The sequence below is a fragment of the Pleurodeles waltl genome, chromosome 2_1 (genome assembly GCF_031143425.1).
Source record: "Pleurodeles waltl isolate 20211129_DDA chromosome 2_1, aPleWal1.hap1.20221129, whole genome shotgun sequence".
Taxonomy (NCBI): Eukaryota; Metazoa; Chordata; class Amphibia; order Caudata; family Salamandridae; genus Pleurodeles; species Pleurodeles waltl.
This window is the reverse complement of record NC_090438.1, coordinates 726,159,485-726,172,477: the sequence shown is the minus strand read 5'-3', so window position 1 is coordinate 726,172,477 and position 12,993 is coordinate 726,159,485. Positions and strand designations below refer to the sequence as shown.

General features: G+C 44.0%; 1 protein-coding gene across 6 annotated transcripts in view; it reads left to right on the top strand.

The window, feature by feature from the left end:
• TFAP2A (transcription factor AP-2 alpha) overlaps positions 1-11,837 on the top strand; it is a 32,167-nt gene extending 20,330 nt beyond the window's left edge. For 3 of the 6 annotated variants that reach the window (XM_069217245.1, XM_069217229.1, XM_069217213.1), the window contains 4 exons: positions 1,744-1,978; positions 5,348-5,466; positions 8,169-8,310; positions 10,659-11,837. In XM_069217245.1, coding sequence (XP_069073346.1) covers positions 1,744-1,978; positions 5,348-5,466; positions 8,169-8,310; positions 10,659-10,947 — 785 coding nt within the window. In that variant the 3' untranslated portion in view covers positions 10,948-11,837. Of the gene's footprint in view, positions 1-1,716; positions 1,979-5,347; positions 5,467-8,168; positions 8,311-10,658 lie in introns of all 6 variants that reach the window. The other 3 variants (XM_069217236.1, XM_069217220.1, XM_069217205.1) reach the window with 1 other exon arrangement.
• The last annotated feature ends 1,156 nt before the right edge of the window (positions 11,838-12,993 follow it).

Below are 12,993 nucleotides of genomic sequence, written 5' to 3'. Positions count from 1 at the left end.
GGTGTGTAGTGGAAAAAGGAGGCATTCTAAGTACTCCCCTCTAGTCTGCACTCAACTGAAGAAAACCTGGCAGATGAGGTTAAGAGTGGATATTCGCCTGAACGAAATAGGCTGATAGCGTTAAAAGTGAATGATTTAATAGACTGTAGTCTACTTGGGCTAGGGATAAATTTAGCAAGTAGGGCCTTCATGATGTTCGTCCTTTGTAGACCAGGGCATACTCACATTAGGGTTTTCATGATCTGGTGCCTGCATTGGCTTGGGCCTTCATAACTGGAGGCTTAGTTTTTAGGGCTTTTGTGGGCTGCTGCCTCTATAGGCTAGGCCCTCATGTTTTGAGGCACTCATGGTTCGGAACCTTAATGGTGTAGGACCTTCAAAGGTGCCTTTTGGGCAAGAGTCAACATGGTTTGTGGCCCTTATGACTAAGGCCTTCATGGATTAGGGCCTGCATGGGCTGGTGACTTGATAGTTTAGGGCAGTGGTTCTCAACCTTTTTGACTTCTGTGGACTCTCACTTTGTCAGTACTGGAACCCGGGGACCCCCACTGAATCATTATTGGAGTCAGTGGACCCCCCATTAAGTCATTATTGAAAGCTGGGGTCCTAATCTGTTAATATTATTACATTTTCTAAGCAGTCACTGAGCCCCTGAGGCGGCTTCGCAAACCCCCAGGGGTCCCCAGACCACAGGTTGGGAACCACTGGTTTAGGGCCATCATGGGTTCATCTTTATTGGTCCGGTCCTTTATAAACTAGTGCCTTCATGGTCCAGGGCTTTCATGAGTTAGGGTTTTTAAAGGGATGCTACCTTTATGGTCTATGTCGTTCATAGTTTAGAGTTTTCATGTTCAAATGTATGCATGTGTTGATGTGTGCTATGTCAGCTCCCATTATTGGCCATTGAATTTCTGCTCTATGGTCATCATTGTTTTGTACCTTCATTGGCTAGGCCTTTAGATTGAGGGATCCAATGGGCTAGGGCTTTTGTTGGATGGGGACTTCATAAGATTGCATGAAAAGTGATGTGAAACACTTGTATAATTTGCCATACATGCTTAACCTAGTCTAGGCTTTAGTGACTACTTGCTTTACAAATGCTCTGGAAGGGCATGCCTGAACCTGGAGTGTGATTTATTTTTTTGTCTGGAACTGAAAGACAGTCATTTTAAGATCAAGACTGCAATTCTAGACTTTCTAGTTTGATTTACTGCAAGAGAGGCTGAGTCAGCAAGTTTGATGAGGTAGAGCTTATAACTCTTTCAGTGGTATAATTGATACATTTCCAACTAAGTATCGACAAAGAACATACACGTATTTATCAAACACACATATGAACCATATCAAATGATAGCCAGTAAAGAGAATGTCATAAAGAAGATACACGTTTGCTCTTTTTAAGACCATTAAATAATTGGAGCATTGAATTATGAGCCCTTTCAAGTAGGCTGGATGGTAACTTAATTACAGTTGTACTATCTGCAGTTTTGAGATTTAGATGGACTGTAAAGAAAAAAGAGAGAGAGAGAATGGTACCCAGACTTGATTGTGCTCTAAAGTCTGTAAACTGTAGTGCAATAGAAAAACTATTTCCTTTATTAAGAAAGACCATAATCTCATCTCTCTTCACCCCTATATCCACTTCCTGTGTCTCCTTCCATTCTTTGCAAAACAAACCAACACCAACCGAGCACCTGCTCTCTTTTTCCTTTCTAGATATTCATCGCCTTCTTTTCCTTGCAGGACCCATGTCCCTGTCAAAGTCTGGTGGCCACGGTGTGTCCTCATCACTGTCGTTGAATAAGGAGAGCCTCTTCGGTGGTGTGGTGAACCCCAGTGAGGTCTTCTGCTCAGTGCCCGGCCGCTTGTCCCTACTCAGCTCCACCTCCAAGTACAAGGTGACCGTGGCTGAGGTGCAGCGACGCCTTTCCCCACCAGAATGCCTCAACGCCTCGCTTCTGGGGGGTGTGCTCAGGAGGTGAGAGTCTAGACTGGCCAAGGATCTGGCCACATATCTATGTGTCTCCCACTAATGTGATTAAATGTAGAAATGTGCTCTTTTTCTCTACATCTGTACCTTAGGTCTGGATGATATGGTGGTATTAGACAGTGGGAGGCAATGTGGTATGCTAAGTTTTATGTTTAGGTGAATTTTACATTGTGTGTGTTACTGGATGTCTAGGGTGCGGTATGGTGGAGCTGAGTGGTGGGGTGCAGTGTGTAAGTGAATTATGGGCTGCAATATGGGTGTGGAGTGTGACTGAATGTGTTGAGTTAGGTGTGGAGTGCAGTGGATTCAGTTTGGTAGAACTTTTTAGAGTGGTAAAGTATAGTGGACAGAGAAGCAGCAGTGGCTTTAGGTTTAGTGGTAGAGTTGTGTGATGTGGTGGGGCGAATTGTAATGTTGGATGTGATGGTGTGTTTCAGTACTCTGAAACTGGTCCACAACACACAACTGAACTGCACCACTCTATATCATGGACTCTTCTCTATAATTAAGATAGGCCAAGCAGTAAAATGTTGTTACGGCCCTTACTACTGTGAATCACACAATGACTGAAGCATGCAGTGTGTGTGTGGGTATATATGAATGTACAGAATTATATAAGTATTGTGCATTTGGCACCGACATCTTATAAATGCAAATATTCCCAGTGTACCACTGCTTAGTCCCTACACTATTCATAATAATGCAGTTGCCTCCAATATCTGGGGGTAACTATCACCTGGTATTAAATTCCTCTCAGATGTACAGGCATGGACATCTCCTGTCTAGGCCTTATAACGCTCCTGCCTGGGAAATAACACAATATACGTAAAATGTCCTCCATAGGTGTCTGCACATAATCAAACATGGACAAGAGAACACACTAACCCCTTATATCTCTGGGGGTTTCCTGTTCTTCGCGTGCTTCCTTTGGAGACACGTGCTATCACAAGAGGGAGAGGAGCTATAGGGAGGCATGTTAGAAGGAGACATTTTGAATGAGACTTGTGGGATTTTATTTTCTAAGCCACACATTTTACACTCAGCTGGACCGAGCTGCATTTGAATCATCTCCTCCAAAACTAAGCACTCCTCTACTAGACACATGCACAGTACTGCCCACTTATTTGAAGGCCTAAGATTCCAGGACCTCATATGAGAAGACTCTTATTCATTTATTTGAAGTGGAGACGTTCGGTACATTTTATGCTATACCAAACAAATCGTTTCAGAGGTAAAAAGGAATGAAGGAAATGTGGTTTTGTGAAGTGGCAAACAACAACAAAAGCCATTTCAATGCCTTAGTGCCTGAGGAGGCGACCAAGCGCTCTTGAATTAGGCCATATTGGTGCTGTAAGCATATATGCTTAAACTGAATGTCATATTTGTCCTACCCATGCTGCATCAGAGTAATTGAAACAACACGTCGAATGTACGTAACTATTTAATCTGTTCCCTTAAAACAGAACAAAAATGCATACACTAATTGACCTCGACCCGGAAGTCGTCAGCTGTCCAGTTCATATGTTTAAACATATCCCTGTGGCTGAGCTGACTCGGCGTGCACGCGCTGTCTCGACACTAGGTGGTATTAGAGCGTAAGGGAAAGCAGCTTAGAGCGCGGGCCCTCTCTTACGTCAAATACATTTAAAGTGAACCTCTCCGGCGAGCCAGCTCGGTGTAACAGCCCAGGGAGCGGCATTCTGGGCCCAAGCGGCACTGGCGACATTCTCCATATGTGGGCTAGGGCTTATCCCCTCATTAAAGGGCACTTGGGAAAGGAACACAAGACTGATTAATCTGCAGGCTCTCCGAACAAATGACTGCAGTCGGCAGGTATGTTCAAGAACACAGGCACAGGGACATAACAGCTCACTTAAACACAAATATCCCAAAACAGACAGGAGCACAGGGGCACCACACTGACACGCAAACGCCAGCTCACTTATGTGAAAATGTGAAAACAGACGCGAGCGCAACGGCACTATGGCCAGACACAAACACACACTAGCACAGGGGTAGAGAGCTCATTTACAAATATATAAAAAATATATATATATAAAAAAAATAGCAGATAGGACCATAGGACCACAGGAGGGAACGCAGGAACACCACAGACACAGATAAGAACATACAGTTCACGGATTCACATATACTCATAGACAGACATATGAGCATGGACACCACTCGCACACACATTCACAACCACACACAAACAGGGACATACAGCTCATTTAGACGCACATAGTAAGAGGCAGCACAATGCATGGGCATCATACACAAGCATGGGCACATACATATACACCACAGTTAGACATGTATACACCATGCCACAGACAGATAACAAGCTCACTCACACCACACATGCACGCACCACACGCAGACAAAAAGAAAGACATAAAGATAGGAACAGACATCACACAGGCACACACAATCAAACCCTGTCACAAACAAGCAAATACACGCACATAAAAACACACAAACAAGCACACACCCATAGACCCTAAATTACACACACACAGATCCACCTTTATAGGTGGTCCTTTTTATTTGTGACTCTATACATTCTTAATCACTCTCAGCTGGTTGGGTGCAACCAATGTGAAAGCTACATTTGTTATTGATAATGCAAGCATTTGTGAGAGCGGGCAAAAAGCTGACAATAAGAGGGGTGCACAGCTTGTGCTATATTCTGGTTGGAATAGTTCAAAAGCAAGTGATGGCAGGAGAAACTGGCTGCTGATTCGGCCCTCTTTTGTGTTTTTCATCCTGCTGTATTGAAACCTGTCTCTTGTCTTGGCTTTCAGTTCAGTTTGTCTGAGTATCAATACTTAAGTATGCTGACACGATTGAATGTTATTTTGTAGCATTCGGAATGTTAAAGGTGAAATAAAGAGAAAGTAGAACATGCTTTATTTAATTTATAATGCCCAAGCAGCATAGGCGTTTCAAAATTGATGAAGGTTTGTAGTTTTTAGATTTAAATCCCCCCCCCCCCCCCCACAAAGAATACTGCAAACACACACAGCAGAATACGCATTTTAACTCGAATACACATACTTAACAAGTAAAACAACACACAAATATATCCCCAAAACAAGCACACACAAAGACACACGTGGACTCTTCCACCAACACAGAATCATAAATGCACACAAACACTAAGACGCAGATGGAGAAAGACACATCAACACACGCCAAACCATGCACACAGAACTCCATACAAACCAATATCACAAACACTGCAAGGCAAAACAGACAACGTCGGTTGTTCTTTAATCTGTTGTGTTTATGTTTAGAGTAAATGTTTTTCTGCCCTGGAATGCTGTTTCTAACTGGATCTCCTGTCTACTTGAACAGGGCAAAGTCTAAGAATGGAGGGAGATCCTTGAGAGAAAAATTGGACAAGATAGGGTTAAATCTCCCAGCAGGAAGACGCAAAGCTGCTAACGTAACACTACTGACATCTCTCGTGGAGGGTAAGTAGCCTTACACTTTACCAGCAGTGAAAGTAGGCTTACACTTTACCAGCAGCTCATCGCCCATATCGAAGTCGATGGCACTGTGGGAAGGCCAGCGTCGGGTATCATGCTCACAGCCTCCTTCTGGCGCTGTATTTAGAACTTCCACGCATTTTACTTTAGAAGTTTGCGTAAAGATAAGCAAATAAGCGCAAGTTCGTGAAGAGTTTCACAATTCACAAATGCCCCCAACCCCCTCCAGAAATCTCACCGTAAATCATTTAAATTATTCTGACATCTGCCTTTGAGAAATGCGTGACCGCTGCTTCCGGAATCCATTTGCCAGAATCCATGACCCGGACCCAGGTTTCACAGGACGCTGGCGAGCTCGCTGTTGGCTCCTGTGCCCCCGGGGCCTCTTCGTCTGTTTTAAAGCATTGCGTCGGGGGGAGGGTGAATTTGTTTTATGTATTTTAAAGTTGTGCACGTGCCACATTTTGAATACTGCACTGAAACACAGCACAGACATGAATGTCCATTTGGAGCAGTTCTCTCGCTCTCAGGGGATACGAGGCACAGTAACTCTGAGTGAGATGCGAAAAGGCAGACTTTGGGAGCAGGAGGGGCTCCGGGATGCGAGTAGTGACAGACTGCGGTGTTAAAAAGGCCCAGTTTATGGCACAGGCCATTTACAGAATCGTCCAGGACTGTCATGATGTGGACAATGACAATGTGGGGTGTGAGCAGTCACAGTACAGGGTGTGAGCAGTCACAGTACAGGGTGTGGGCAGTCACAGTACAGGGTGTGAGCTGTCATGGGGGTGGCGTGTGTCCAGTCACAGGGTAAAGTGTGGCAGACACAGAATGCGGGTGCGGGTAGTAAAAGTCATTGGTTGTGGCAGTAACACTGTGTTGAAAGGACAACTACAAGTTGGGGTTTGTGGGCATTCCCAGGATGGGATGCGGTCTTTGTGGGAAGTCATGGGGTGCAGTAGTTAGGGTAATTCTCTCTGCCTTCTCCTCAACCTAGATCCCCACCAAGCAACTCCTTACCCGATGCTGTCGATGCCCCGTTTAATCCTGCCAACATACGCAGCCATTTTAAAATCAGGCTAACCACCCTAGATATAATGGATTACCTGCCAAGCACACACATTTGAGACAGGTGCACCAATTTTGGAAGACTAGTATTTTTACAACTGTGGAGTCTCGGCTCTCCTGGTGGAGACTCCACACATAAAAAGAAATGCAGTCGTCAAGATACTGTTCATAAAATTGCTTGCTGAATTGCAAAAACATGTAAATGTACACAAACGCGTAAGTTTACCCTTGTGAATCAGGCACCTAAATGTCTTTACAAATAGTGACCTGTGTTTTCAGTATTGTAACACAGCAGCAGCTCTCTGATATTACTGAAAACAAGCTCATTGACACCCTTCCATTTCTTATGTGAGATCCTTTTTTTATCTAAAAAAAATTTTTTATGGCTGTTGCATGAATCATAAATACATTTGTCTGCAAAATGTAATAGACTTTCACACATCACCCACGTTAAAAACTATATTAAAAGAAAACGGTATTTGAAACAATACCATTAGGGCAAGAGTCTCTGCAGAGCTGGCACAAGGGTGTGGGGGGGAGATGTCTGAAAGCCTAGGGTCCTGGCCTGCTCCACAGACACAGACTGACTCCGCTGCATAGTATACACAGACATCCCTGAGTAACACCCCCGGTCCCACAGCACATACAAGCTGCTGCTCCTGCCCAGCACACAGGGACACCCACCAACCCTCGCCGAAACAGTCTCATCCCCACAGCGCTTACAGGCTGCTCCTGCCCAGCACACTGAGACACCCACCAACCTTCACCGAAGAACAGCCTCATCCCCACAGCACATACAGGCTGCTGCCCCTGCCCAGCACACAGAGACAGGCCCGCCGAGGCCGTGTGAGGACGGACCCGTCCCGCAGGCCTCTGTTATTGTTTATGATTCTCTGCGTTTTATGGAAACAAGCTCACCGGGCCGGTCCTTTGAAGCCCTAATTGGCGCATGCGTCCTTCCGGAGCTGCAGCTAATGGCAGGAAGGCCTGCAGTAAAACAACAACCGGGCCAGGAAATTAAATCCAAAGCTTCCCAAAACTCCACCAAACACGCGGGTTCCGCCATTGACCCCCCACCACCCTCCTCCTCCTTAATCGTTTAGAGAGGACAGCTGACTGCGGGGCATTGAGTTATGTCTTATGTAGCAGACAATTCACATGTGCACGAGTAACCGAACCCATGTTATTAATAAATATTATTAATTAATAAGACCATTCTACCTGTAAAGGTACCCTGACTGACCGTGTTATGGAAAAAGAAACCTCTTGAAAACTTGATTTTTAACAAATCTATTTGAATACACATTTATGAACAACATTTTAAGTAGCATAAATTTCTAAAAACGTATTGATTCACTTTATACGTTGAAGAATATAGATCACAACCGTAGAAATGGTTCAGTTGATTCAGCTCTCCCAGTTGACTTTTGGTGTGATCCAGTATTGAATCGGGTCAAGGATGCCTCAGCCGCTCATTCTCCCTAAACTGATACAATTACTACAATTTCTATTGGGTTCTCTGACTTGCAGGTGAAGATGATCAGTTAATTTATTTTGATAAAGTGGTATATAAGTGAAAGATGGTTTTCTCCTTGCACTCACCGTTCTCTTTCTTGTAGGAGAAGCCGTGCACCTAGCCAGGGATTTTGGGTACGTCTGTGAAACAGAATTTCCTGCCAAAGCAGTAGCCGAGTATGTGAACCGACAGCATTCCGACCCCAACGAGCAAGTGACGCGAAAAAACATGCTCCTGGCTACCAAGTAAGAAACAGCAATCCGCAGCACATTGCAGCGACTCGTATAGCTCGGGGACCTCTGTCCACCCTCTCCGCAGGCTCTAAACGCACTGTAGAGATAAAAGGGCCTACGTGCATGGGGTGTAAATAAGCACTGTTTTCTAGAGCAATTATTATAGCACCTGGAAACACGTTCCAGTGTGTATTGAAGTCACTAACACTGTTTATTGTAATGGTTATGATAATTCGACTTGATTAATGCAAATTATACTGCTGGGGTGTATATTTGAATTACTTTTATTTTTCTTGAAACTACCTAAAATATTCTACATACATTTAAACCCCTTCCGCCTCTTTAAATCTACCAGTGTAGTTGTACATAATTTTCAGAATGTATGTGGCTGTATGTTTATATTTTGTTACTGTTACTGATCCATCTAATTTGTTATCACCCATCCATGTTTCGCTTTCCCTCTTTCTGTGCAGTCTGTCTTTTTATTAGTCCCTTTTAATGTTTTGTTAAAACATATCACCTCCTGCACGGAGGCATAGCGGGTTCTGCGTCCACTGACAGGTGGTGTTTGGAAAAGCACAGTGTGTGTTTGGGCTGTCTGGAAACGAGGAGGCTTGCTGTAACAGTCCTTAATTACGCACAAGGCAGTGCTGCAGTCACAACCTCGGGGCATGTGCGTGGATAGCGAGCACACACAAATTAATGGTCGCTGCTGCACAGCTGAATGAACCAGGAAGGCTGAGGCTGCCGCCAACCCCCCCCACCCCCCCCACCTCGCCCGCCCCCGCCCCAATCCTCAATGGCCCACGGAGCAAGTTATGAGTTAACTCTAAGCTCTGCTGGAAATATAGCCCCCTAGCGACTGCCAATGGCTACTTTTCCCATTTTATGTTAACCATGACCACATGATTTTAACAACAAAAAAATTATAATATAGTCCTCTGTGTCTGTGAGATGTTTCTCACTTGCAAACAGCATGGGGCATTTGATCAGACCACTTCAGGCATTGGTTAACTTCACTGTGAGTATATCTATTCCACCCTTTCACAAGGAGCACATCGCAAAGTAGTTCCCTTTATACTAGAGGCTACAAGGACTTTGTGTGCTGTTTGAGACAACATATTTTAGGTTTTAGGCTGAGTGCGCCGCAGCTTCCCGACAGTGACGTTTCACAAAAGCTATGATGACACAAACCAAAAAAGGGCAAAGCCGAAAATTGGTAGCCAACCCATTAGCTTTGCAGTGCTGTTGCGGTTGCATTGGAGCAATTCAAAGCGCCTGGCGTTTACGTTCATCATTAATAAGGAAGGCTCTGTGCTTTTCGGGTTATGTTTTTTTCCATAAAACTATACCAGTGCGAAAAAGAAAGGATGAGGAAAGGGAAGCCGGTTAAACCCCTGATGTAATGCTTTGTTAAAATTGTTAAAATGCGGGCTTACTCTATGGGGAGCGTATGCCTGGAATGCTAGCTTTGGGAAATTCAATCACGAATATGAATCCCTCCCCCCCCCCAAAAAAAAAAAAAAAAAAAAAAATCGGCCACTATCTTTTTTGAAAGGTGTTGTTGATGAAATAAATGATTTCAACTCCCCCAAGCAGTCAGGTGAAATCTTCCTGGGTCAGAGCATCCAGTTACTCGACACCATACCCATATCACATGACAGGTTTGGGAATTAGAGGAGAGAAAATCTTAATCATCTTTCTGCCGAAAACTACTTCAAATGCAGAGGTGCAAAAAAACAAATGCCTCCGGGCGTTTCAGAAATATTTGGGACTGCTGATGGCAGAGGGAGCTCTGTTGTAGGAGGGAGTTGTAGATTTTGGGGTACACTGCTACCACGCCTCTTCAATCAGAGATTACAAGTCTCACTCATTGGGTGGTCAGGGTTACGTCTAATTGATACCAGGTCGTATCTCACACCTGCTGAGCTCAGCCAGAACCTGTCAATTTAACACTCATTTGCGGGTAAAACATGATGGGTGGGGAGTGGCTGCAAGAAGCTTTCACCCCAGACGTCACAACCGCTCTTGGTGGCAGAACAACTTTTCAGTCTGTATCGGAGTTCTGCTTCTAAATAATATTTTTGATATTTAAACTTTATTAGTGTCTCTATGAGCCTTTCGGAAAAGGGTGTAGAACGCGTTGGCATTTAAAAAAGTGAGTATGTGGCGGTATTATATTTAGATTTATGCTGAGCTGTGTTTTTTACCATTTCTTTGCTGCCGTCAGATGCTGTCATTTATGTCACTAGTTGTATGATACTGTTATAACTGGTACTGGCGTCTAATAATTTTAAAAGACCAGTAGCTCTGCTGTGAAATCTGCTGATAATTTGTTCACCTTTCTTTCCCTTCAACAGACAGATCTGCAAGGAGTTCACGGACCTGCTGGCCCAGGACCGGTCGCCCCTGGGCAACTCGCGGCCCAACCCCATCCTGGAGCCGGGCATCCAGAGCTGCCTGACCCACTTTAACCTCATCTCGCACGGCTTCGGCAGCCCTGCAGTGTGCGCGGCCGTCACCGCCCTGCAGAATTACCTCACCGAGGCCCTGAAAGCCATGGACAAAATGTACCTCAACAGCAACCCCAATGGCCACACGGACAGCGGTAGTAAAGGCAGCGATAAGGACGAGAAGCACCGGAAGTGAGCCGGAGGCCATTACCCTGCGCACCAAGGACGAGCCGCACCGGAAGTTAGCCGGAGGCCTTTCCCCCGCGGACCCTGCGTCCCACCGCGCCTCCCTGCATCCGGCCACTGTTTCTGGCTCCGCAATGGGGAAGGATTTCACTTGGTGGGTACAAACTCTGCCCCTTGCAAGACCACTCGCCACCCGCCACTGTTTATGGAGTCTTCGAGGAACAGGGCAGGGGAGGAGTTTATGCCAGAGCTGGAGAACGTTTCTTTTTAAAGAGAACTTTTTTCTAATAAAAAAAAATGGAGAAATAAGAAAAATATATATATCTATTGCCATAATGAGCTTCTGCGGACTAAATCAACACGTCCTGTTTTTTTTGGGTAACTCAGTTACGATTGTAGCCATCTTGAAAACACCCCAACAATCAGGGCGGCACAGAGGATGACGTTTTCTATCAGTATTGTGAATAAACTTGAACACAAAAAACACACACACTTCCATGTCATGTCTTCAGTTGTAGAACTTTTTCTGTTTCCTAAGAAAGGTACAATAAGTCGACCTCGAACTTTTTTTTTATTTCGACACTTTTTGGCAGGTACTATTATATAAGGGAATCAGTGTTCATGTGCTGTACATACTTATTTATGTGTAATTTAATGGGAAATTGTAAATACGGTGCGTCTGTTAAAACCCTCTTTTATTTAACTGGTGATCCCGTTTACCTCTTGTTTAGTGGGGTTTCTGCTCTTTCTCTTAGTTTTTCATGTGGTCATAGTACTTCTTTAGAGTTCAGAGGGGCTTTTGCAACCCTTTGGGAGCCATCATTTTAAGCCCTGTTGTAGCATGTTAAGGCGACGTTGAAGCAGCTGAACAAATAAAAAATAAACCATTTTAATAACAAAGTAGTATTATATTTAGTTTCTCATTGATGCCGGACCACTGACTTTTTCTTCTAAAAGTTGTAGTTAGATAAAACTCTTGTGTTGTGACAGAATGGAAATTTCGAGACCCTTAGTGTTCTTTATCATCTGCAGATAGATATGCAAGAAGCACAAACAGACCCACCGTATACATAAACACACACACATAGCAACCGTGCCATAATCAAATATTCACAAGCAAAGCTACACATGGGCAAATATACACACACGGTCACATGGACACGTGCAAACACACAAGACACAGGGAAACAAACACACAAGCTAAAAATACACACATGAATGCATACTCTTGCAGCCAAAAGCACAAAGACAAATATACACAGGCAACACACAGACAAACACAAAAGGACAGACATGGAGAAATAAGTTGCAAGCACACCAACATAGAGAAAATATTGTGTGATCACGCACAAATACACACATGCACACTCTTTTTTTCACAAAGCGTTTTGCTGTAGCTATTGCAAAGCCCAGGTTATTTCTTGTTGTTTCTAGAGCGTTTTCAACGTTTTTTAAACCGTCTTGGTTGTGTTTATTTGTTGTTGAGCTGTGGTGGCAAGTATCTTACCTGCCTATGAGTAGCCCTTTGTCGCCCAGATAAATAATTTTTTGTTACGCTTGATGTCGATTTTTTTTTATTCAGTGGCCGTCTTTACCCAGGCGTACTTTTGTTCTTGGCAGTATTTTTTATTCTGTATGGTTACAGTAATTGAGTTTAACTCTCCCTTGGCAATTGTTCCTTGCAATAAGCAGCTGAACCCACTGTATCCCTCAAGTATAATAAAAACTTACTTCCAACTTGGAGTTCAGAGCAGGGTATCATTTAGATATTCCTCTGGGTCTGCATTCAGACAAATGACACAATAAAACATAATGCATTATTTTAGATACAAATACCTTCTCTTTGCTGAAAACCTGCTGTGGCAACACCTCTCCTTTGTGGGCGCAGAACTAGATTTTATTTCTAGTTGCAGCCTCATTATTTGTCTGTTAATTAATACGGTTTACAAAGCTTATGAGAACCATTTTAGCATTCACGATTCATTGGGTTTAGCATGATATTTGACATTTGAGAAAAGCTGCATTAATGCAAAGTATGCAGGCTATTTTTAAAACA